Source organism: Gobio gobio (genome assembly GCF_949357685.1).
Source record: "Gobio gobio genome assembly, chromosome: 23".
NCBI classification, from domain to species: domain Eukaryota; kingdom Metazoa; phylum Chordata; class Actinopteri; order Cypriniformes; family Gobionidae; genus Gobio; species Gobio gobio.
Genome location: NC_137119.1, coordinates 29,162,189 through 29,189,742, shown reverse-complemented (window position 1 = coordinate 29,189,742; position 27,554 = coordinate 29,162,189). Strand labels below are relative to the sequence as shown.

General features: G+C 41.6%; 1 protein-coding gene across 1 annotated transcript; it reads left to right on the top strand.

Moving 5' to 3' along the window:
• Positions 1–1,815: 1,815 nt before the first annotated feature.
• On the top strand, positions 1,816–27,554 carry plcxd2 (phosphatidylinositol-specific phospholipase C, X domain containing 2). Its single transcript, XM_079806955.1, has 4 exons — positions 1,816–2,217; positions 3,419–3,885; positions 20,509–20,750; positions 25,123–27,554. Exons 1-4 carry the CDS (start codon positions 2,118–2,120, stop codon positions 25,274–25,276), a joined length of 963 nt encoding a protein of 320 aa, XP_079663081.1. The 5' UTR covers positions 1,816–2,117; the 3' UTR covers positions 25,277–27,554.

Below are 27,554 nucleotides of genomic sequence, written 5' to 3'. Positions count from 1 at the left end.
CCAGTGTTATATATTTTGTTCAGTTGAGTACTTAGAATATCCCAAATGTTTTCAACTATTTGTAAATCGTGAGAAAATTGCTATTTTAACCAAGGAGCCGGGACGTGTGAGCTATGTGTGTGAGGGAGTCGCCTGTCGATTGCGTCATATCTGCGTCACCCTCGGTCTCCGGTTTTATTCAGTGAAACACTTTACTCTCACTGCATTGTGAACAAGTGTCATAGCAGCCGCCGAGCGAACGTCATTACTTCCTTTTCAACACACTCAGATATATCTAATACGATAAAACAGAGCTGCGTTACCTCACACTCAGCACTGGAGAAGAGGAAGTGCCGCCGGCAACCGTGTCATAATAAAAGTCCCGCCAGCGACTATGCCATAATAACAGTCCCGCTCTTCAATCGCTCCTGCGGCCTTGCTCAGCTCCACAACACTCGCTCCTGTTCTGCTTCAGACTACAGTAATGTTAATAATCGCATCCATGAACATGATTTCTGCCCGAGTCCTATCCTGACTGTTTCCCACCGGCTGTGAGGTGAAGACCACATGTCCCGAGATTCTGCGCTCAAACGTGGCGTCATCAAACTACGCCTTTGTTTTGAACAGGCGACCTCTAGTGGACGGAAAAGTTACATAGTGTAGCTTTAAGTAAATATTTGCGTATTGAATATTTCTGCTAAAAGGGTCAGAGATTTGGAATAAGCCTGAGAGTAAGTTTCCAAAGAGGGTTTGAGAATAAGAGTTTCTCAAATGCCAAGTGTTAATTGTTTTCCCAAAAGGGCCAGGAGTTGCGAGAATAAGCTAGAAATTTCTCGAGCGTCCAAACAAGGTGCAGTTTGAAATAAGCCTGACAACTTTCAAACATTTAGTAAGGCACTTGTCTGGGAAAAAGACCTAGCATCGACGGATGTGGGCATTTTTGAAAGTCCTAAATTTACGAATTTAGGCAGACGTGGTGGCCACGCTGGGGAAAAGAATTAACACAGTGAATAAAATACGTGGTGACCGGGAAAGGATTCAGATACGCAAATATAAATACTGCTGATAAAATAATGGGTAATGAGAGTTCGAAAAGCTATAAAAAGAGCTCATACAAAGCTATGGACAAAATAATGGGAACTTGGTATCATGCTTTTGTGCCGTATTTGATAAGTCAATATGGGTTTAACGGGGGTTTAAGTGTGTCACATTTGACACAGACCAAAGTAAATTGGGCGACTCATTTCGTCAAAAAGAAGGACAGAGAGGCATTGACTGTGGAGAAATGAAACTGAGAAATTAAAATGCCACAGCTGTTTAAAGATCACCGGTGAGTATGAACTTTGACTAAATTTTGGCTAACATTTTGAGTAATATGATCGGTAATTTGATTAGTCGGTATAAAGATTTTAAGATGAACAAGAGCAAATGCTGTAAGCAGCTCCGCTCTGAAACCCTGACTTCAAAGAAATTTGCTGGACTGATGAAGATAATGGGCAGAAATGTTTTTATTGTAATTGGAAGTTTACTGGCTACAAACAAAGAGAGAACAAGAAAATTCAAATTTGTTGAATTTGTTCAAAATTTTGTGCGTATTCATTAATTTATAAAATGGGTGAGGTGCCATACCCGAAGGGAGATATACAATTGCATTGAGTATCCTATTTGAGCTCCTCACTGCTACAAAAACTGAAATGGATCACACAAGTGTAGTCAGTAAGTCAAAAGTGTCCAAGCTCTTTAAACATTAACGTTACAAGCTATAGGCTATATCCACTTGCAGTAATGGAGGTGAAGTGTCCCATCTGTTACCTGTCTAATGGGGAGAGAGAGGGCGGGGATAATCAGCCTTGGTCCAAGACGTTTTAACTCCTGCAGGGAAGCAAGGAGGAGGATAAGGATTGTAATTTCGGTTTAAGAAGATTAACTGAGCTCGCTCTCCATCTGCAGTTTGCCTTACACATAGTGATATTAGTATTAAAGCATGGTTGTTATCTTGATTTAAATCGCGCGTTGATGTCGATCGATTGACTGTAATGATTTCCCGTGAAGTAACGATGATTGCTGGATTGGCTTGGCCTGGGTCGGAGTTGAATTGGCATCGTGTGTGTTAGCCCTGAACTGCTTTACTAGAGGAAATGAAGACGCGACCCACAGGCAGCACCTCCAACGCCGACTGGATGGGCTCGCTGTGCCCTGCCCTCACATCAATGCCCCTAAAGCACCTGGCGGTTCCTGGTGAGAGAACTTCTCTGACCTTTGACATTTCATCTAAATGAAATACTAAAGTGAATTCAAAAGTGAAACGAGGTATTTATTTTGTTAAAAGAGTGATTAAATGCTAGTTTCTATGGTCATTTTCAGGGGGTTTAAATCCTAGCTCCTGTCAAAATATATCCGTTTTGTCTTGCTCAAAACCAGTAGGCCTACCTGTCAATAGCAAGTATTTGTCTTCAGCCTGAGAGTTTGACTGAGAAAGCCAGGGAGACGAAGTGATGATAGTAAAAAGAGCAGAGTTTATTGAATAATCTTGCATATGTTTCAATGCTCAGACTTCATCTGACAGTCGAAATCCAACTAATGTTATTATACCAAAGCAAGAGCAATGGAAAATACTGCTTCACAGCATCGTCCTGTGACGTTAAAAACCTCAAATTGGAGGCATTCTCTTATCTCTTGATCATGATAATTAATATCCCTTGAACAACACAATCATAAGATTAAAAGATATAGCATTGCAAGAGCAAGGAAATAAGTCAAACTGAATACTGAATAACATTAAAATAATTAAATGCTAAATAATATAAATCTAATAATCATACGATTAATGATTAAATAAATCAAATGACAACTACATAAATGATTATAAAATAAATTGAATAAACAAAAAACTAAGAAGATAAAACAATAAAGATGTATGGTTGTTAATTTTAATAAAATATATAATTTAAATGTATACTTGTTTCATTTATATATTTTATGAATTTCTATACATATTTTATTTCTTTTTTTAATTTAATTTATTTTATTTGTTTCTATTCCCTTTCTTTTTATTATACATTTTATGTATAAAATATTAAATAATTAGTTATGTTTTATTCGTATAATCCCCTTTATTAAAATCATGTAAAATCGAAACAAAAAAAAAACATGATACAACAATAACATCATAATCCTTTCAGGATGTGAATGTTTCCCTTTTTCAGGTTTTCATTAGACAAGTCTTAAATGGTCAATCCTGTTCCTGTGGTTTATTTTTTATTTTATTTATTTTTTAATAGTCAGCAACAGATTATTGAAAGCTGGATTTTTACTTTTTAGCCAACTTTTAGTGTCATGAAATAAGGGCTAAATTAACTGCATAACTGTCAAGCCTTTTAATGCATATCCAGATATTAAAATGTTTGTCTTGATGCTGCCTTTTGTGTTCATGCTTTAGGGTCTCATGATTCCTTCAGCTTCTGGGTGGATGAGCACGCTCCAGTTGGTCCTGACCAGAAAGCGTATGTGAAGCACCTAGCTGCGATATTCCGCTTTCTTGCCAAGAAGGTGATGAAGAAGTGGTCCATGACTCAGAACCTCACCTTCAGGGAACAGCTTGAAGGAGGGATACGCTATTTCGACCTGCGTGTGTCCACCAAACCAGGAGAACCAGGCCACGAGATCTACTTTATACATGGCCTGTTTGGACACAAAGTACGTGATGGCCTTAGTGACATTAACAGTTTTCTGAACGTGCACAAAAAAGAGGTTGTTTTTTTAGACTTTAATCATCATTATGCAATGAGCGAGGAGCATCATCAATACCTAATTAAGATGTTGAAGGACGTGTTTGGTCACAAGCTCTGCAAGATTGACGTGGTGGAGGAGATCACTCTAAACCATCTGTGGGAGAACAGGTACCAGGTGAGCTCAGGATGCCACGTTATACACATTGGACACATCTGATGATAATAATGAAGGCTTTATACAGTATAAAGTTGAAATTTGATGAGAAGAAAAAAGCTAAATCTGAAATGTTTTGCGCTTTAAAATAATAGAGCTGATCTGTCACTGTCTTTCAGATATTTTCAGATCTGCTAATGTCAGTACTTAAAGGGTTAGTTCACCCAAAAATGAAAATTCTGTCATTTATTTACTCACCCTCAAGTTGTTCCAAAACTGTATACATTTCTTTCTTCTGCTGAACACAAAGGAAGACATTTGGAAGAATGTTTTTAACCAAGCAGGTCTCGGCCCCCATTGTAACCTAGAAATCTAGACGCACCCTAGCGGCAGCAAATCTAATTTGCAGCCAGGGTAGTCTAGCAACTCTCAGTTGGCTTGCGAGCTGGACAAACCAAACTCTGGTCAGGCCAATCACATCGTGTATAGAGTCGGTGGGCGGGCTAAACATAATGACGGCAGAGTTGCCGCGCTTCCGCGTGCTACTTGTAAACAAAGAAGCTGGCGAACAGCGGTCTTTCGAAAGCAGCTTTGGCCGCGACTCTGGAAGACTTGGATTTAAGCTTTTCTTTGAGAAAAGAACAAAGAACGGCACTGCAGTCATTCTTAAGAAAGGAAGATGTGTTCGGAGTTTTGCCGACCGGATACGGTGAAAGTTTAATCTATCAACTATCATGTCATGTCACTTTCACTTTCAATAGAGTGGTATATAATAAACAACTTGTGATAACAGAGGGGAAAAACAGTGACACTAATAAGAAGAGGTTGACTTTTTAACGATTTAAAAAAAGATCCACGACTTCGTCACTGAGATTAGGCGATCAGTCAAACTGAAACTGACCTAAAGTTACTTGAAAAACTGGAAAATAAAATGCTTTTTCTGTTACTGATACAAATGCCAGCTCTGTCTCATAACATCAAATACACAACATCTACATATATAGTTGTATTGTTTAATATCAATAGAAAGACTTTTTAATATCAATTAAGTCAGTCAATTGTTCGATAAATGTGTATTTGATCTGTATTTGCACCAACACTATATAAATGACTGTGGATATAAGTGGAAATTGTGTGGGTTTGTATTTTACTGTAATACCAAACTTGCTGTTCAGACTGTTTTGTTACCAACTTGTGCCTGAATTAGTGCTGATGACTCTTTGTGTGTCCATCCATGGTGTGCTGCACCAGAGGTCAGCTATTCCTGCTGTGTACTGACCCTAATCACTGTAGGATTAATGTCACACTTCCACTCTGATGGAGACAGACAGGTGTACAAATGGCAAAAACTGGACACTCATATCCCCTGTAAGCACTATGCTATTTGTGAACGCCTTTAGATTAGCAGATTCTCATGTTAGCCTTTGTGGACATAACTGATTCTTATTCAGCTTAGTGACAGAAAAGGGGGTGAACCAAGATCTTAAATGTTCTGGCCATTTTTTTTCCAGAGTTGCTAGTTGCAATGTATAAAGTATATTTTATAATCTACTTGAAAATTTGAGTGGTGTTTGCCTGTGCAGTAGTAACCACCATGAGTGAAGGATAACTTCTTCAAGATAACTGAAAATTAAATTGTTTAAAAAAAGACAAAACAAGCATTAGCATAAGCCAAAATAACTAAAAACCAAGATATTTCTTTATTTTAAAAACCTGGATATTAAAAGGGACGTATTATGCCTCCTTTTTAAGTCTCAGAATGTGTCTGTGAAGTTTCAGCTCAAAATACCCCACAGATTATTTATTATACCATGTTGCACATGCCCATTTTTGAAGAAGGAAGGAAAAACGCTTCGGTTACTTACGTAACCTCGGTTCCCTGAGAAGAGGGAACGAGTATTGCGTTTTTGGGGAATTTCCTTTCCTTGAGATTTTGAAGCAAATTTTTATCCTAAAAATACCATGTAAAATGCAGTGCAGCTGCACAGCTCTCAGCAGGAAGCAGCTGCGTGCTGATTGGCTGTGCCGCAGCAACTGCAGGAACCTATGGCGAGACTGCTGGGCGGGACGGACCAATCAGGTCCCTCTAATATTCCTGCCACAAGAGGCAGCAGAATTTGCATAGCCAAGGGTATAAAATACCGTCTCGCCAGGTTTGTCAGGTTAATTGACTGAGGGAACCAAGGTTATGTAAGTAACCGAAGCGTTCCCTTTCGAGAGTACTCTCATATTGCTTATAACCTGGAGAAGCCATACCCAGGCCGACCTAAGTGGGCCCGTAAATATGATATTCTTAGAAGTCCCCAATATGAGCCAGACCTGAGTCGGGCTATTTCAATGAGAATATCACACAAGATATACAGTGAAGAAAATAAGTATTTGAACACCCTGCTAGGGCTGGGCGATATATCGCATGACATTGTTAGGCGCATCTCGTCAGTAAAGCCGGTTCCTTGATTAGTAGTAAATCGCCATCACCTGCTTTCAGATGGAGCGGCATTTACTACACAGAGCCGTAGTTCACTGACAAGCTGAGCCATATCGCATTAATTATCGCAGGCGATACGTCCGTGATAATTAATGCGATATGGCTCAGCTTGTCAGCCCTATATCTATATATATATATATCGCCCAGCCCTACACCCTGCTATTTTGCAAGTTCTCCCACTTAGAAATCATGGCGGGGTCTGAAATTGTTATCGTAGGTGCATGTCCGCTGTGTGAGACATAATCTAAAAAAAAAATCCAGAAATCACAATGTATGATTTTTTACACTATTTATTTGTATGATACAGCTGCAAATAAGTATTTGAACACCTGAGAAAATCAATGTTAATATTTGGTACAGTAGCCTTTGTTTGCAATTACAGAGGTCAAACGTTTCCTGTAGTTTTTCACCAGGTTTGCACACTCTGCAGGAGGGATTTTGGCCCACTCCTCCACACAGATCTTCTCTAGATCAGTCAGGTTTCTGGCCTGTCGCTGAGAAACACAGAGTTTGAGCTCCCTCCAAAGATTCTCTATTGGGTTTAGGTCTGGAGACTGGCTAGGCCACGCCAGAACCTTGATATGCTTCTTACAGAGCCACTCCTTGGTTATCCTGGCTGTGTGCTTCGGGTCATTGTCATGTTGGAAGACCCAGCCTCGGCCCATCTTCAATGCTCTAACTGAGGGAAGGAGGTTGTTCCCTTAAAATCTTGCAATACATGGCCCCGGTCATCCTCTCCTTAATACAGTTCAATCGCCCTGTCCCATGTGCAGAAAAACACCCCCAAAGCATGATGCTACCACCCCCATGCTTCACAGTAGGGATGGTGTTCTTGGGATGGTACTCATCATTCTCCTTCCTCCAAACACGTTTAGTGGAATTATGACCAAAAAGTTCTATTTTGGTCTCATCTGACCACATGACTTTCTCCCATGACTCCTCTGGATCATCCAAATGGTCATTGGCAAACTTAAGACGGGCCTGGACATGTGCTGGTTTAAGCAGGGGAACCTTCCGTGCCATGCATGATTTCAAACCATGACGTCTTAGTGTATTACCAACAGTAACCTTGGAAACGGTGGTCCCAGCTCTTTTCAGGTGATTGACCAGCTCCTCCCATGTAGTTCTGGGCTGATTTCTCACCTTTCTTAGGATCATTGAGACCCCACAAGGTGAGATCTTGCATGGAGCCCCAGTCTGAGGGAGATTGACAGTCATGTTTAGCTTCTTCCATTTTCTAATGATTGCTCCAACAGTGGACCTTTTTTCACCAAGCTGCTTGGCAATTTCCCCGTAGCCCTTTCCAGCCTTTTGGAGGTGTACAATTTTGTCTCTAGTGTCTTTGGACAGCTCTTTGGTCTTGGCCATGTTAGTAGTTGGATTCTTACTGATTGTATGGGGTGGACAGGTGTCTTTATGCAGCTAACGACCTCAAACAGGTGCATCTAATTTAGGATATTAAATGGAGTGGAGGTGGACATTTTAAAGGCAGACTAACAGGTCTTTGAGGGTCAGAATTCTAGCTGATAGACAGGTGTTCAAATACTTATTTGCAGCTGTATCATACAAATAAATAGTTAAAAAATCATATATTGTGATTTCTGGATTTTTTTTTTATAGATTATGTCTCTCATAGTGGACATGCACCTACGATGACAATTTCAGACCCCTCCATGATTTCCAAGTGGGAGAACATGCAAAATAGCAGGGTGTTCAAATACTTATTTTCCTCACTGTATGTATGTGTGTATAAATGTATATATATATGTGTGTGTGTGTGTGTGTGTGTGTGTATGTATATATGTGTATATATATATATATATATTAGATATAGAGAGAGAGACCAGACAGAGTCGGGCCAATAGGAATATTGAACGACCAGACAAGTCGAGTCATATAAGGAATGTGCTTATGACTTACAACCCAGACCGGACTATCGAGCCATAAGGGGTTAATATGTATTATACGGCGAGAAGCCCAGCCTGTAAGGCAGGGACATCCAAATTATAAAATCTGATAAAAGTGGACGGGGAGGCCCAGCCTGCCGCCTCACAGATATCATTCAGTGAAATGCCAGTAGACCAAACCCATGACGTGGCCATGCCTCTAGTAGAATGGGCCTTGATGCCTATAGGGCAGCTGAGATCTTTAGACTCATAAGCCAGCGAGATAGCATCCACTATCCATCCTGACAAGGTCTGCTTTGTAACCGCGCACCCACGGGTGCGGCCGCCAAAGCACACAAAGAGCTGTTCAGTTTGCCTGAAAGTAGCGGAACGCTCTATGTATTCTCAGCGCTCTGACAGGACAGAGCAAACTAGCATCTTCCTCATCTAGTGATGATGAGAGTGCTGAAAGTGAAATGACCTGTGCTCTGAACGGAGTCGAGAGCACCCTAGGAACATATCCATGTCATGGTTTGAGGATGACTTAGAGTCGTTTGGCCCAAATTCCAGACGAGAGGCGCTCACTGAGAGCGCGTGCAAATCACCCACTCGCTTAACTGATGCGATTGCTAGCAGAAAAGCGGTCTTGAGTGATAGGAGCTTTAAGCTCACCAAATGCAGAGGCTCGAATGTTGAGCCTGTCATAGCATCCAGGACCGTGGACAGGTCCCATACAGGGACTGAAGGGGGGCGAGGTGGTTGAAGCCTTCTAGCCCCTTTGAGGAAGCGCACGATAAGATCATTCTTCCCCAGTGATAGTCCATTCAATTGAGTGTGGTACGCTGCTATAGCTGCCACATAAACTTTGAGAGTGGAGGGGGAACGACACGCATCCAGTAGCTCTTGTAAAAAAGTGAGCACTTCTGACACTTCACAATTATGTGGGATCAGACTTCGTGCTTTACACCAGTCCGAAAAGACTGACCATTGCCTGAATAGAGCCGTCTGGTCGCGGGGGCTGTAACTTCAGAAATAGTGTTTAATACACTTTCAGAGAGGTTCTCGTGTACCCATTGATGGGCGAGACATGAAGAGCCCATAGATCGGGATGGGGATGCCAGATCTGCCATTTCGCCTGCATGAGGATGTCTCTCCTCAGCGGAATTGGCCACGGGGCTGTATCTGACATCCGACTTAGCTGTGAGAACCATGGTTGATTTCTCCAGAGCGGGGCTATTAAAAGCACAGCGCATTTGCTCTCCCTGATCCTCTCTATGAGCTGAGGTAACATTGAGATTGGGGGGAAAAGCATAAAGAGGAAGGCTGGGCCATTCGTGGGCCAGCACGCCCTTGTGTTTGGAGAAATATATTCGGCATTGAGCATTGTCTTGTGAGGCGAAAAGATCCACTTTTGCCTCGCCAAACATGCCCCAAATTGTCTGAATCGTTTGTGGGTGAAGAGACCTCTCTGCTGGGGACACTTTTCCCCTGGACAGCATGTCCGGACCCAGATTCAGAATGCCTGGCACATGAGTCGCTCTCAACGAACTCAGGTTGTGCTCCGCCCATATTAGGACTTTTTTCGCCATCGTGTGCAGACCAATCGATCTTAGGCCGCCCTGGTGATTTATATAGGCTACCACTGACCTGCTGTCCGTACGGATCAGGACATGGTGGTGCTTTATGTACGGAGGGAAAGCTCTTAGCAATAGCGTGACCGCTTTCATCTCTAGACAGTTTATGTGAAGGCTCCTCTCCGAGTCTGACCAGAGAACGGAGACTAGCCTGCCCTGGTGAAGGGCTCCCCAACCTAGGTTGGATGCATCTGTCGAGAAAACTCATGCCCGTCTGATACCAGATGGGATTTTTCCAAGGAACCAGAGCCAATATGCAGCTGTGGTCTACCTTGATTTGTAACCGGCCCGAGAGCCATGCGTGAGCTGGAACGCGGCAATTCAGCCAGCGCTGGAGAGGGCGCATGTGTAACAGACCTAGTCTGAGGACTGCCGTCGCCAAGGCCATGAGACCCATCATCCTCTGAAAGTGTTTGAGAGGAGTGTATACACCGGAGCTGAGGGAAACCGCTCAGTTCCGAACAGAGAGCGTGCACTGTGACGTCAGTCGCGCTGTCATCTGTAATGAGTCTAACACTGTTCCCAGAAACGAAACGTTCTGTGTGGGAGACAATGAGCTCTTTGCCACATTGATTCTGAGGCCCAAGCATTTCAAATGGTTGAGAAGCCAAGATCTGTGGTTCAATAACTGTATCTCTGACTGAGCTATTAAGAGCCAGTCGTTGAGATAGATGAGAATTCTCATTCGCTAAACCCTCAGCGGGGTTAGCGCCGCTTCCATGTACTTCGTAAACGTGTGGGGAGCCAGAGATAGACCAAAGGGTAGCACCCTGTATTGGTAAACTTTCCTCTCGAAGGCGAATCTCAAGAATGGCCTGTGATGAGGGGCTATTTGGATGTGGAAATGTGTGCGAGGATTTGTTTCATTTTCAACATTTTGAACGGGCGCTTCATAAGGGCCTTGTTCAGATGTCAGAGATCTAGATTGGGCCTGAGACCACCGTCCTTTTTTGGTACAAGGAGGTAGCGACTGTTAAAGCCTGACTCGCTTTGTGAGGGGTGCATGGTTTCCACCGCTCCCGTTATTAACAGTTTTGATATTTCGGTTCGAAGCACGTGACTCATGTCGCTTCTCACCGTTGTTTCTACCACGGTGCGAAAGCATGGTGGTCTGCGATCAAACTGTAGCGAGTAACCTTGTTTTATTATGTTCAACACCCATGTCGAAATGCCGGGAATAGCCTGCCAGGCCTCGGCCTGCGAAGCCAGGGGTTGAATTAATTTGTGGGGCGGGTCACTGAGTAACAGGGACCTGTTAGCCCGGTTGCATTGTGCTAGTGGCACTGTGAGGGGCGGCGTGCACTGAATGGCGGCGCACACTTCATTTGGGTCGCTGTGGAAGTGGTGCTTACTGTTGTGAACTTCAGTTGTTTGTTGAAGAATAGACCAGGAGACGTCGGATCAAGACAGAATTATTCTTTTAATGAGAACCTTCTGTGCTGCAGGTCGTCCGAAAACAGTCTGATTTCACAGCACAAGATAATGCAATTTATCTACATTTCATGGGAAGTGGTTCTACAGCAGAGGAGGAGACATTCAAACAAAGGAAATGCATATGTTGTGTAGGTAAAAGACACACCCTACTATGAAATCCCTACCAGTCCCATTGAATCAGCATACCTATTCGTATGCTGATACTAGCCAGGCCAAAAAGCCATTAAAGTCTGGGCTCCCAAAAGGTGGGCTCTGACTCATTTAAAACACAATAGAGAATAACAGTTCTGGCAGGAAAGGAGACTCTTGTTAGAGCCTTTGAAGTCAGTAAAACAGGTCTGGGAGATTTGCGTAGCAGACTAATTCATCTGACATCATCATTTTTACCTAAAATCCTAAATGCAATGTACTTTCTAAAATTTGTAATCCCACAATTCCCCCCTTTGGGAGTTCTAATAACTCCCACATAATACAAATTTAAACCTTCATCAGTCCATTCTGTAGCTTATGTTTGTTAACATATGCCCCATCTTCTAGTCATGTAACTTGGAAAAAGTTACAGGCACATTTCACTTGCTCTGTGTTGATTGTCTGTAGTGACGAATGACACGCTGCCACAGAAACAAACATGCCACTAGGGTCCGTGAAGTTCATTACGGGCAATATTCTTTTGTGGTTGGAACAGTCCTTGTGAGTCCTTTTGTTGACCTTACAGGTTTCCGAACCATGAAGAATTATCTTCAGTCATCTGAAAGATCAAGAATGTCTTGTTGGATTTTGTTCAAGAGTCCTTGACCACCATGTTTGTGCATATGTGAGTCCTTGAATGCAGCCATCTTCTTTGTTGGTGGTAGGAGAGCAACCAGGGTGCACCTGCCATTGAATTGGCTGAGCAGGATGTTATATACAGACGTTCCTCCCATCATGTGCCACCCATGGGATTCCTGCTCCTACTGAAGGCAGGTGTGGCATGCAAACGTTCTTTCCAGCAAACAAGGTGTTTCTTGACATATTCATCAGCTCTGAGAATATGTTGTTTCTGGAGTCTACACTTTGTGCGATGTCGCAAGGCAATCTTGTAGTAGTAAGGCTACTAGTAGCAAGTAGTAGCAAGGCAGTCTTGATCATGTTGATGGAAGACTGAAGTTCCCGTAAATCATTCTCTGCGTTGTGTATTTTTTTTTCTTTCTTTTCTTCTTCTTGACAGTTGACTCATTAGTGGGTCTAGTTGTCCTTCAGAGGTTGTGGCTTCATACGCAGGTGAGGATCGGTGCGTATGGGTCTAGTTGTCCTTCATAGGTTGTGGCTTCATACGCAGGTGAGGATCGGTGCGTATGGGTCTAGTTGTCCTTCAAAGGTTGTGGCTTCATACGCAGGTGAGGATCGGTGCGTATGAATCTGGGGACAGCCATCAATAGGTATCTGCACAAAGAAAAACAAAAGACAACAAAGCAGTATTTGTTCTAAAAGACAGCAAAACATCAGGGTTGTCTCATCTGTTCAATCGGAGTCTGCTATTGTTGTTCCTTCTTTCCCTATTTGTTAATTCCTGTGACACCTAAAGAAACAGTGAGGTAAGGATGGACTAGTGGATGGGAATGCCTACAAGGGAATCTTCGCCGCAGGTTTGGCCCCCGAATGCCTGTTGCATTCAGTTCTTTCCTGGGCTCCTCACTGATTCGTGTCCTACCCTATCCCTGTTGGTGGGGGAACAACTTTATAGTGTGTCACATGACTCCAGGTTTTCCTTCCCTGACACAACACTGCAGCTGCTGTAATGTTACCTTCAATCACTTGAGCTGAACCCTCAACAAACAACTCCAATTCTGCATTCTCAATGGGAGTTTCTGCTATTTCATTCGTAGTTGCGTTTGTAACCGTAACACAATCATGAGTCATTTCATCCTCTAACAAAACTTCAGTCATTGCTGACATCATACATGAGGATGGGTTTGTGACTGGTGGACTCTGTAGAACAATGTCCGGGGCTGTGACGCTAAATTTCACTGAATCAACAGGCACATCAGATACTGATTGAATGGCTACATCTGTTTCAAAGAAAGCTTGCAAGTCAGGATTAGCGTTATCAGTCTGACTAACTTCATTCACATCAGTTTTCTCTTCCGCTTTGTTGAGGTTCAATTTCTTAGTCAAAGAAGCTACTCTAGCACAGAGTTCTTTGTTCTGTTTCTCTAGCTCTGAGATCTGCTGAGACTGTTGTCTAGCTAGCGCTAAACCAAATTCTCTGTGACAACAAATAATGCCTTTCACATTGTTCTTGCGAATACATGCTCCTAAAACTTTTTTACATTCATCAATCGACCAATTCTTGTCCGGATGGATCTCATATTTCTGAGTTAGTTTTTGTCTAACTTTCTCTGTGACAATTAAATTCATCTGCACTCCTAACTGTGATATGAAATCACTGTCTGTCCACAGAGGAGCTGCGAGACCACCTTTTTCAGTTGTGGGGGTCAGTCTAGGATTCTTCCTAAACATTTTTGAATTTCTTTGTTACCACACACACAAACACTCACTTCTCTGATCATTTCTTTGTTAACACAGCTCAACTATTGTTAACTTTCTTTGACAAAAACAGAGGACAACACAAATATTAACTAAATGTTAATCTTCCCTGCTTGAAAAACAGAGGATAACTCATCCCTAAAAAAAACACTTTTTAGAGGGTAACACAAATATTAGCTATGCTAATCTTCCCTATTTAAAACAGAACAATTATTAGTTTGTGAGGCTAATAACTTCCCTATTTGAAAAACAGAGGATAACTCATCCCTAAAAAAAACAGACTTTTTTTTAGAGGGTAACACAAATATTAGCTAAATGCTAATCTTCCCTATTTAAAACAGAACAATTATTAGTTTGTGAGGCTAATAACTTCCCTATTTGACAAACAGAGGATAACTCATCCCTAAAAAACACTTTTTAGAGGGTAACACAAATATTAGCTAAATGCTAATCTTCCCTATTTCAAACAGAATTAGAGGGTAACACAAAACACAAATATTAGCTAAATGCTAATCTTCCCTATTTCAAACAGAACAATTATTAGTTTGTGAGGCTAATCTTTTCTGTTTGATAACAGAGGATAACTTAGTTAACCAAACCCTACAGCCGTCTGTTAACTCTTCCCTGGCAGCCAGAGGATAAACAAATTTGTACTGGTCTTTTAAGGTTCTTTTGGATAGAGCAGCACTCACCACAACCCTTGGTTGAAAGATTCAGTCTGGAAAATCTTTGTTCAGCTGGAAGTTTCGCTCTGGATTCCAGTCTGGAACGTAGGCAGATCTTTTTCTTTGAGCTTGAAGTTTCAATCTGGATTTTAGGTGAGGAAGCTGGAACTCTATCCGGGTCACAAGGCACCATCTGTTGTGAACTTCAGTTGTTTGTTGAAGAATAGACCAGGAGACGTCGGATCAAGACAGAATTATTCTTTTAATGAGAACCTTCTGTGCTGCAGGTCGTCCGAAAACAGTCTGATTTCACAGCACAAGATAATGCAATTTATCTACATTTCATGGGAAGTGGTTCTACAGCAGAGGAGGAGACATTCAAACAAAGGAAATGCATATGTTGTGTAGGTAAAAGACACACTCTACTATGAAATCCCTACCAGTCCCATTGAATCAGCATACCTATTCGTATGCTGATACTAGCCAGGCCAAAAAGCCATTAAAGTCTGGGCTCCCAAAAGGTGGGCTCTGACTCATTTAAAACACAATAGAGAATAACAGTTCTGGCAGGAAAGGAGACTCTTGTTAGAGCCTTTGAAGTCAGTAAAACAGGTCTGGGAGATTTGCGTAGCAGACTAATTCATCTGACATCATCATTTTTACCTAAAATCCTAAATGCAATGTACTTTCTAAAATTTGTAATCCCACACTGAGATTGTGTTTGTGTACAGGAGAGCACGTTTGCTCACGGGGAATAATGGGGGAATAATGTTTCCAGCTGCCTGAGTGCAGGGGGTCAGGGAACGCAGAATAGCGGGCGACCGCTTTATTTGGGTCGCCGGGGAGATGGTGCGTGTGTACAGGCGAGCGCGTTTGTTTACGGGCTCGTCAACTGTGGGAATAATGTTTCCAGCCGCCTGAGTGCATGGAGCTGGGGAACATAGGGAAGTGCTTGAGTGTAGGGGTACAACTTTGATGTTGGCACACTGCCTACAGATGAACTCGTAACACTGTGTAGGATAGTGTTATGTTAGGTGGCGCACACCTGAAGTGGGTGTGTGCCTCACCTCCCTAGTTGTGCAGACTGTAAAGTGGACGCATTCTTGCCAGATTAGTCCACGTGCACATTCAGCGGTAGGGCTCTGGCAGTCATGGATAGCGCGTGCTCTGCAGGTGCGGGTCTGCCTGGCCACTAGAAAAAGCTCTGATTCATTGTAAATAATGTGTGGTGGCGCGCACTGTGTAGTGGGCGCCACTTACATTAGAGTACTCACGGCGTAAGCCGGTGAGCGAGTTCACAGAGGTAAACGCAACAGCGTTAGTGTGCAACCAAGCATGTTTGACCACAGGCTAGTTAATTGCAATATTTATATCTCCAGTCACCTGAACCAAGGGAACTGGGATAATATCAGATTTATTGAGTGATTTTGTGGCGCTGAATTAACAGGGCTTATGCAGGAGTGCACACTATGTAGTGGACACATTACCTACAGAGTTGAACCACTCCAGCCGCCTGAATAGAGGGGACTGGGAGAAGTGATATGGTGAAAAAAGGGCGCAGGCTTGGCTGCCATTTTATGACACCGTTATGCTCTAGACAGAGAGCGCGTGGTATGACGTAGGACGCGCTCTAGTCAGCAAACGCGTGCTGTGGAGAGAGCGCGAGCGCGCTGCCATAAGGCAGTTTTATAACTCCCTTGGCAGCAAGCGCGCGCTGCAGCGAGAACGGCTGTGACGTAAGCACGTTCTCAATATATCCAGCAGCCTGAGTTCGCTCGTCTACTCTAGCATTCTCTGTCCGTGGCCATTATCAGAGCGGCGGGAGCGAGAGAAGAAGAAGAGTAGAAAGGAGGAAGAGTGAGGAGAGCTTAGGCTTGAGTTCACTCGTCTTCTGTCCGCGGCGCTTATCAGCGCGGCGGAAGCGAGAGAAGAGGAGAGCTCCGTATGTCCGCGGCGCCATTAGCGCGGTGGGGGTATAACATTCTCTGTCTGTGGCGCTTATCAGCGCGACGGAAGCAAGAGAAGAGGAGAGCTCCGTATGTCCGCGGCGCTTCACAAACGTGGCGGACGCGAGAGAAGAGAGGGGAGAGCTAGTAAGCTCTTAGAAGTGGCGTTGCAGCGGCAACACACACACACACACACAGTATAAAGGATATTTTAACGCCGGATGGCGCAGCTGGAACAGCAGGTGGCTGAAGGGGGAGACCAGGTTGGAATCCGGCGTCCTCAGGGCTGCAGGGAGTTCCGCTGGTAGCGTTTCGACGGCGGTCTTCAATCCAGAGCTCAGCGAGGTGAGTCGCTGAAGAAGAAATAATCTGACAAACCTGGCGAGACAGGGTCTTTTATACCCTTGGCTATGCAAATTCTGCTGCCCCTTGTGGCGGGAATATTAGAGGGACCTGATTGGTCCGTCCCGCCCATCAGTCTCGCCATAGGTTCCTGCAGTTGCAGCAGCACAGCCAATCAGCACGCAGCTGCTTCCTGCTGAGAGCTGTGCAGCTGCACTGCGTTTTACATGGTATTTTTAGGATAAAAATTTGCTTCAAAATCTCGAGGAAAGGAAATTCCCCATAGCGTTTAGCAAAACGCAATACGAGAGTACTCTCGAACGGCAACATGCTGTTTTCGTGCATGTATCTTTAAATGCGAATGAGCTGCTGCTCCACACCCGGCTTTCCAGAAGAGGGCGGAGCCATTACAACCATAGTTGCCAACCATAGTTAGGCTTCTTTTTTTGGCAAGTCGCGTTAAAAAATCATGAGTCGCGGGTTGCGGTTTTTTGGGCTTATTTAAAAAAATGTGGTTGCTTGTTAGGAAAATATAATAAGCAACTTCGTTTCTTTACATTTATGGTCGCTGTTTTGTCCAATACATTGCCTGACACTGTCTTCTCACAGCTAATAGCCAATCAGTGCAACGATACAAGTGCTGTAGTAATCCGTCCTCATACATCCCGCCTCATCTCCCCCTCATTGAAGAAAAATCGTGTTCAACGTGCAGGCATGTGACATTATAAATGCACGTAATGATAGTTAGTAGACGTATATAGACGTATACATTTTTACAAACAATGCCACCAGCAGAGTTGTACAGAGATGGAGAGGAAACAGAGGCACCTAATTTAATTTTTTGTTAATGTATTTAAAATTACAGGCTATTATAAAAAAAACAAGTATACTAATAATAACAGTAGGTATGGTTCGAATTTATTTTATTATAAATATGTGGCTATATTGCAGCGCTCCTTGCCTGTGTCCCAATATGCATACTATCCATCCTAAATAGTATGTGAAATTAGTAATTTTCAATACTATTTAAGGCAGATAGTGTGCACATTGAGATGCAGGGCTTGTCTTTTTCACAGTTTGCAGTGTGTGTTTACTTCTCACTGCTCCTAATATGTGTGCACTAACTCCGACTATGGGTTACCATAAATGGCCTTCACGTCACTTTTTCTCTTTTCCCATCTCCAAACCTCTTTTGTTCACAGCTGATCGGAGGATATTGTGTGCCCTTTATTGCAATTTGATGGTTTTTGCTTTTCAAACTCTGAGAGGCTTCAGTTTAATATGTTGCAAGCTCATTTATTGATAAAAAAATAATTTATCATAAATAAATATATATATATATATATATATATATATATATATATATATATATATATATATATATATATATATATATATATATATATAATAATATAATATTGGGCTTGTTTTTGAAGCTGCGGTTGCTTATTTTTCTTGCGAGAGTTGGCAACACTGATTACAACCTCAGATACTCTGCCAAAACCTAAATCATCTGTTTAGTTTTGATTATCATCTCTATCGCGGTCATGCTCACATGACATTGCAGTTCTTCATCATCATGAAAGTTTATTATCTGCATACGTTTTAAAGCCATATCAGTCTAAACTTCTCATATATTGTTTTCTGAGCGCACACATCCAAAGCATGTGCACAGAGAGCTGGCAGTCAGACGGCACGTCCCATGAGTATTAAACTAAGTTCTCAAATACACACACGGTTATGTAAAAGAACGCACAAAGTCGGTTATGTCTGTGAATGTAAACAGGAGGGAAAGAAATGAAATGTTAGATCTGTGTATTAAAGTGAAAGCAGCGTAATATACTGTACCTACTGCTAAATATGCTGTCAATATGAATTAATAACAAAAGAAAAAACGAAAATAACTCACTGCTCTTGATTGAACAACTTTAGTAGCTTTAATAAGAATACATTTCTTACTTGAATGCTGCTGTTAAATGCTCTGGCAAGGAGATAAACATGGAGAACTGTGTGTACAGCTCACTCAGGGCGGAGTCTATGCTAACAGGGCAGATTTCATCAGCAGTCGTGGGCAGGGCCTAAGCAATGTGACATCACATTGCTAGAATCGGCGCCACCGGCATATATATATATATATATATATATATATATATATATATATATATATATATATATATATATATATATATATATATATATATATATATATATATATATATAATATTATTTATTTATTTGTGGGTGGAAACCGCAATAGTTTTTCAAGGAATCTTTTAAAATGTAAAATAGAAATCTTTTGTAACATTGTAAATGTTTGAATTTCTTTTTGAATGTATGCAAAGTATTGCATCATTAGCTTAGCCTTGGCAACATGCTCACCAAAAACTGTATTTTAATAAATTGAGCATTGTCTATCATGTCTCTCATTGAGGATACTGCCTGTGTGGAGTAGATGACAAAGCAATAGGTTTTGAAACTGAGCTACAATTATGTCCTACATGGATCGCTCAAGCTATTCTGTATTATGTTTTTTTTTCCTTACGTGTGCACCCTGCGTGACTATATTTGAATGTGTGATGAATGGGTCAATGGGTCACTCTCTGTATCACAGAGAAAATGTTTAACACGGAGTTCTTGACTCAGCTGTTGTCTGATTCATGCAGGTTCATGAATTCCCAGACAGCTAGAACTAGGGCTGCGCGAAATATCGAAAATGTACATATCGCAATATTGCAAGGGAACGCAATATCTGAATGATTTTAATATAATACTTCAACATTGTGAAAAGTGTATGTTTTAGGTTGACGCATATAACAGAGAATAGACTGGGAGCACACACAACTGTTACTTATGTGACTTGCTTGACGTTAAAAAGAGTTATTAAACGCATTAACTTGCAAAAAACAACTCCCTGCAGTCTCATGCTGTCTGCTGTCTGACACACAGACCGAAACGTGCGCACAAGCCGTTCTTTTTCAGTGTCTTGTTTCACACTCGAACTGTCAAACTGTCAAACACACACAGTTATGTCAAAATTAGTATTCATGTCAACACAGTCGGTTATGCTTTAAGTGAAAGATATCAGTTGGGGAAAGAAATAGATTTTACACACTTAAAGCAATATCGTATCGCATATCGAATATCGCATTATTTAACAAGGATATCGCATATCGCATTTTTCTTCAATATCGCACAGCCCTAGCTAGAACCCACTATCAAGTTGAATTCTATCCCTAGATAAGGCTTAAGTCCCTACTTCAGATTTGTTTGGTGTTTTTATAATCCAAGAGCAACAGCCAATTTGATAATTTGGATAATTCGATAATTCATGACTGTTGTGGAAACTCTATAAGATGTGCACCAAAGTTTAATACTTCAATACAGATTGTTCTCTAAGTTAGGGTGAGATATGTCATCCTAATGATCTAATGAGATACTCAAATGATACTCGAAGTTTACTCAAAGATTCCTCATTAATTTCAATACATTTAAAGTATGGATAGAAAATTGTTATATTAGGGCCAGGACAAGACTTGAAAACAGGACATGTCCTGGGAAAACATGACGTTTGGTCACCCTACTCTAAGCTTAAATATGAGCCGTAGCAAGCATTTTGGAAGCACCACTAAAATACTAGCATTATCATCATTAGAGCCCATAATATCATTTTGACTTCAGATTAATGGCTCATTCAGTCTCTCATGTTTGTGTTTGGTTTCACAGGTCCTAGTGTTCTACCATCATCCATCTGCTGAGGGCTGCCCTGTGATGTGGCCTGGTAGTAAAATTCCCGCTCCCTGGGCCAATACCACAGACACCAGTAAGCTCATCCAGTTCCTGGAGACCACGCTGTGTGAACGAGCCAAATACGGCAGCTTTCATGTATCTCAGGCCATTTTAACCCCACGTGTCAAGACCATTGCCAGAGGCCTGGTACGGGGGCTAAGAAACTACCTGGTGGAGAAGTGAGTATTTAGGTGGAAGCTGAAATACTAAGGGTGTGTTCACACTCTTTTGGGCTGGACCAAGAAGAAAATTATACATTTACCCCTGGTTTCACAGACCAGGCTTAAGCCTAGTCCCAGACTAAAATGCATGTTTGTGCTGTTTGAGCTGAAAGCAACTTGCAATGACATATTTTAAAATATGTCACTGCCATTGTTTTGTCTCAAGATGCACACCAATGTTTTTCTTCAAAGGCACATTTATAAAAGCTACTTAAATTTCCTAATTGAATTAAGGCCTAATTCTGACTTAACCTTAGCCCTGTCTGTGAAACCAGGCCTTAGTCCTGGTTTTCTTATCGTTCACACTATCATTTTAAAGACCGAAACTAAAGATAAAAAAAAAAAACTTTCGTGAGAACTTAACAAACATCCAAATCTATATCTATATCTACCTTCCTAATATTGTGTTGATCCCCCTTTTGCTGCCAAAACAGCCCTGACCCGTCGAGGCATGGACTCCACTAGACCCCTGAAGGTGTGCTGTGGTATCTGGCACCAAGATGTTAGCAGCAGATCCTTTAAGTCCTGTAAGTTACAAGGTGGGGCCTCCATGGATCAGACTTGTTTGTTCAGCACATCCCACAGATGCTCAATTAGATTGAGATCTGGGGGATTTGGAGGCCAAGTCAACACCTCAAACTCGTGCTCCTCAAACCATTCCTGAACCATTTTTGCTTTTTGCTAGGGCGCATTATCCTGCTGAAAGAGGTCACATTCACTAGGGAATACCATGAAAGGGTGAACATGGTCTGCAACAATGCTTAGGTAGGTGGTACATGTCAAAGTAACATCCACATGGATGGCAGGACCCAAGGTTTCCCAGCAGAACATTGCCCAAAGCATCACACTGCCTCCACCAGCTTGCCTTGTTCCCATAGTGCATCCTGGTGCCATGTGTTCCCCAGGAAAGCGACGCACATGCACCCGGCCATCCACGTGATGTAAAAGAAAACATGATTCATCAGACCAGGCCACCTTCTTCCATTGCTCCGTGGTCCAGTTCTGATGCTCACGTGCCCACTGTTGGCGCTTTCGGGACAGGGATCAGCATGAGCACCCTAACTGGTCTGTGGCTATGCAGCCCCATATGCAACAAACTGCGATGCACTGTGTATTTTGACACCTTTCTATCAGAACCAGTATCAACTTCTTGAGCTATTTCAGCTACAGTAGCTCGTCTGTTTGATCAGACCACACGGGCATCAATCACCACTGTTCCTACCTTGGACCACTTTTGATAGACACTGACCACTGCAGACCGGGAACACCCCACAAGAGCTGCAGTTTTGGAGATTCTCTGACCCAGTCGTCTAGCCATCACAATTTGGCCCTTGTCAAACTCGCTCAAATCCTTACGCTTGTCCATTTTTCCTGCTTCTAACACATCAACTTTGAGGATAAAATGTTCACTTGCTGCCTAATATATCCCACTCACTAACAGGTGCCGTGATCACTTCACCTGTCATAATGTTATGCCTTATCGGTGTGTATATATACACGTGTGTGTGTATATGTTGGAATAATTTTAAAATCATCCACTAGGTGGCAGCCCCACATTTTGTAAGTGTCAGGAACCGAGTGAGGAACTATTGTTGAGCAAAAACATAATGTCATCACAATGAGGGGGTCCGCTAAGGTCCCAGCCTACTCATTGGACCCAGGCTGAAGGGGGCCCATCAAAAAAAAATTCTAGGCCCCTTGAAATGTAGTGCTGCATATTATGCGCAGTACATATAGTATACAATCTACATATTGTATGTTATTTTTAACATAAGTCACATGAACTTAAGCTGTCTTGACTTCATAAAACATAGTAGCACATATACTGGCTGACCCAGAAGTATGGAACCTCGTGCTGTGTCGTAGCGGACATCCTAGTGAGACAGCCGTCTCGGAGGAAGCTGTTTAATTCTGCCTGAGTGTGGATGTTGGATTGTTTATTATTCCAGGAAAAACACATTCTGAGCTTCCCATTTCCTGGTTTTGTCCTGGCTGCTGCTGTAGATGACTGTGGTGCTTGCTTGGGAAGTTTATTTCTAGTCAGAGCTGACTTGGCTGACCTGAAGTAGATCGAACTCTGTTTGCTAATTCTATTTCAACAGCTCCTTGTAGATGAGTCAAGTGTGGTTTTGTCGTGTTAATTACACATGCATGTATGTGTGTATTTATGCAAATCTGTACATACAACCTCAAAAGTGTGTGGTTTTTTTGTAATGTTTTTGAGAGAAGTCTCTAATGCTCACAAAGGCTGTATTTAATTGATCAAAAATGCGGTAAAAAGGTAATATTGCAAACTATTTTTATAATTTAAAATTACTGTTTTCTATTGTAATATAGTTTCAAATGTAATTTATTCCAGTGATGGCAAAGCTGAATTTTCAGCATCATTACTCTTCAGTGTCAAATGATCCTTCAGAAATCATTCTAATATGCTGATTTGCTGCTCAAGAAATATTTTATATTATTATCAATGTTGAAAAAAGTTGTGCTGCTTTGTGGAAACTATAGACTTTTTTTTTCAGGATTCTTTGATGAATATAAAGTTAAAAAGACCAGCATTTATTTGAAAGAGAAATTATAAATGTCTTCATTGTAACTTTTTTATCAATTAAATGCATTCTTACTGACACCAAACTTTTGAAAGGTATAGTGTACTGTTTTCAGCCTATTATTAAAGAGATAATAAGAGTGGAAAATGAGTGTAAATGCAGGCTTAATTTATGCATGTGCACCATAAATCTAGCCTGGATGGCAGCCGAATTTAGCCCCGCCCACAACATTTGAGGTCGGGAAGTTCGGTCTGGACTTGATCCGTTGTGGAGCAACTATGCTCGAACCAGAGCTGTTTGAACCAATCAAATTGTCAGTGCGGGCTTTATACGATGATGGACAGATGATCAACAGTAACGTAATCATCACGTCACCAAAGAGCGCTTGGGTTGAATTCGTTTACTAAACGGAGAACTTGTTCGTATATGCATTCACCTTTACTATTAATCTCAAAAATGATGTGTTGGTAAGTACTCCCTGTATCTTTAAATTCTTTTTTAGATCGTTTACACTCATCTTCTTCTACTTCTTCCAGTGTGCGTGCAGTTCTGTTGACAACAATCGCTCTGATTGGTTGTAGGTCTATCCAATTGAGTGTCTATCCCATAATAACAGCCCAATGGAGCAGTATCAGACTCATATTCTGACTAGAATCTGAGTATGACGACGTCAGGCTACCATAAATCAGCATGTTATTAAAATATGCACTATTCAATGCAGTGACGGCTGGTCAATAGAGGGCGCTGGGGCGCCGCCCCCATCAAAATTCCAGAAATATACATAAAAAAATGATTTAAAAATGAAATAAAAATAAAATAGTTTACTCATAGTCATACGACGTGCCGGCTATTAGTAAGAGCCTCAGCATTTAATAAAAACTGGCTTTGATCGGTTAAGTAATATGTTCTTCAATATGTTTCATGCGGTTTCAACGGATGCCTGAGTCCAAAAATCTACGGGCAGCATGTGACCTGAAGCTGGTCTCTAATTGGTTTCTTAAAGATCCTCCTCCGGACGCAGGTCGCTGCGTCCCTGGCGAATCAGAATTGGATGCGTGTTATTTTATCCAATCTGATTGGTTCTCCTCACCTGTCATTCAACTTGGCGCTCTTGGCCACTAAAGCGAAAGTGCGCGGGCGACACAGTCACTCCGACTCCGCCAAAACCTTGTTATGATGATCACTTTCGTAGAGATGGCAGCAGTTAAACCAAATTCTTTCACAAGGCGTTCGTTGGAAGATCCCGAACCGGACCAACACGATTTACAAATCAGGCACAGGCCAGTGACAGGACGCAGCTGCACACGGAGCTACACGCGCTTGTTATGAGAAACGTAAGTGGCTGGCTGGATGTGTTGTTAGCAATGCCCTTTATTGCTTTCCCTGTCTTTTATTTCAAAGTGTCGGTATACTGAAGTTTTGTGGACAACAACGGGGGTAAGAGACCTCAAATATCTGACTGAACAATGCAAACGTCATGACACTACTGAGATGACTGACTTTAATCAGAGAGTCATTGAGAAATTTGCTGGCCAGAAAGAAAGGAGAGCAAAATTTATGTTAAAATAGTCAAAATGCTAGTCTGTTGTTGCCGTTTTCTTTTTGTTTTTCCTTTCCTCATTCAATTATATGTGGGAAATGAATGTGTAAAAAGATAAAAGTGAACCACCCCCCGCCGCTGCCGAAAAAAAACGCCCACCAAAAAATAATTATCACCAGCCGCCACTGATTGAATGCATCCTACACATCTGTTACATGCACTTCTGTTGTTTCTTTCACAGGAACCTTCCAACCATAATGACATGGGTGGAGGCACAAAAGCCAGGCATAGATGGGGTCAATATCATCACTTCAGACTTCGTAGAACTTGTGGACTTCGCAAGCACTGTCATTAGATTGAATAACCTCCTCCTTCAAGATCGGTCAGGCACATGACCTTTTCTTTGAACATCCGCAAAGACTGAAGTTGTGCCGACCACGAAGTACTGGGATCACATGAAGGTCACTGCATGTGATTATCAAGAGTTGGCGGATACCATATAAGCTCAAAACTGGCCATTTTTTTAAATATCTCATTCAACAGCTTTAAGTGCCATAGTATGATAATTGCACAGAAAGTGTTTTTTTTTTTTTTTTTATAGCACTTGTTCACATACTTTATGCATAAAATAATTTATGCATAAAAAACTATGCATGTAATTATGATTAATTAAAATGTTTTAGAACGCATTTTAATAAATATTAAATGTCATAAAAAATATATTAATGCAAAAATATATGTGGCATCATGAAAAAGAAAGTATTTTGTATGATCTCAGAACTTTAGAGGGGTTTAACAGTACATAGCTTATTGTGTACCTGATGTGACCCACAGCTTCTGGTCTTCATTTGCATTTCCCTCAGTGGAAAATGTGGAAAGAACCTCCCTTCTTTTACAGCTGGCGAAGGACAAAAATAAATAGTTTTCCTATTTTCTGTTGCCTTGATTTTCTCAGAAATGTAGCACTATAATAAATATGGCCATGATGGATAAAAATGTATAATTTAATTAATACATCATAATTTTTTCGCATTAAAGGGGTCATGAACTGCGTTTTTGTTTTATGATGTTTCCTGGGGTGCACACCGTGCACTTATAATGCTAGGATGCTTTTTACATCAAACATTGTAGCCCTCTGCTCTGAGCTCTGTTTTAAGGGGTGTGTCCTCTGGGACACTTCAGTGTAAACGCCCACTGCTGTGATTGGCTAATGTCTTTCCATTTGAAATAGCTAAGTATTACTCTCTCTACTATTACAGCTCTCATGGTTAACCAATCGGGAAAAGTGTTGCATTATATTTAGATCTATGGCATTATATTAAGATTGTGGCAAGAAAGGTTGCAGTGATGATCATTGTAGCCGATCACACACATGCTGAGCGCATGAAAGCAGTGATCTCGTCATTGCCATGTTCTGTACACTAACGAATGCTTTCATCTTCGCTAACAGTGCAAACGTGATATAAGAGATTTGTTGAATAAAACGGGAGTCATAGATAAATGTGTCACTGAAAAACTCCTCCTGTTTGATTGACAGCTTCAGTGCAGACTGCTCCAACGATTGCAAAGGGAGATTTTTTTGATCACTTTCTTTATAGAATTTAATCACCGTTAAATAACAGATTATTTTCATCCTACTAAGAGAAACAACGCAAGTTGATGTTTAGTCACTGGTCTGATTTAGTGACACACAGACAAAGAACATCTGACTACATGAATCATCAAATTTCAGATCAGGCATTACAATGAACAGTTACTTCAGACAGGTCCACTTAAGTCAAAGACACCATAGACAAACATTTAGTCAACTTTTTATTGCACATTTTGCAAAGATTTACATTTGGCGGTATGGCTCTGTTCTAAATTCCCCATCCTTTTCATGAGCTCCATGAAAAGCCAAGACAGGGAACAGCAGCAGATTGTGGGGACACCCTCCCATTTTAAACTGGGAGGGCAGAGCAAATCCCCCATTTAGAACAGAGTATGCATCAATGACAACAGAAGCAGTTTAAGGAGGAGCTGGGGAGGAGGTAGGTTGCAAAGCAGGGTGCAGCAGAAGCGTCCAAGCAGGCAGATTGAAGTGAAGCTATGCTTAAGTAGCGCCCTGTTTGAGAGAAGCCAATTGAGTGCATAGGATCAGCTGAAAGGACGGAGTTAGAATTTCCCAATCAGCTGATAGCGGAGCTTGACTACGTGGCCTGCCAGAACTAACGCTGTATGCTTGATTTACATATTGCATTACTGTTGAGTCCAGTCACTCCACAATATTTTGTAATCCTCAAACGGCATGTTTATTGCTTTGTAGCTTGATGGTTTAACACTATAGGCCTGTTACATGCGTGAATCGGTGAGCGGGGCTAAATAGACAGTGATGAAGTAGGTGTTGATCTTCTTATGCAGAGGCGGTGTTTCACTACACGATGACGTCAAGGTGTGGCACATTCTGAAATCGATCATTTGCTGGGCCTGGTGTCTATAAAAGCTTTTCTTTGACTAACAAGGAAGTTTTCAGCTCTCAAACTTACAGGATATTCTTATTTTACCATGACCTTTTATATATCAAAAGCTCAAGGGAAAGTTGATTTCTCAATTCATCACCCCTTTAAAGTTATGAAAATATATTGTTTTTTTGTTTGTTTGTTTTTTTACCAAGAAATAAATTCTTGTTGGTAC

Coding starts and splice junctions, on each gene's coding strand:
- plcxd2 (XM_079806955.1), top strand. CDS start 2,118: ATGAAGACGCGACCCACAGGCAGCACCTCCAACGCCGACTGGATGGGC. Junction 2,218..3,418: donor AAAGCACCTGGCGGTTCCTG/GTGAGAGAACTT, acceptor TTCATGCTTTAG/GGTCTCATGATTCCTTCAGC. Junction 20,751..25,122: donor AGAAACTACCTGGTGGAGAA/GTGAGTATTTAG, acceptor TTTCTTTCACAG/GAACCTTCCAACCATAATGA.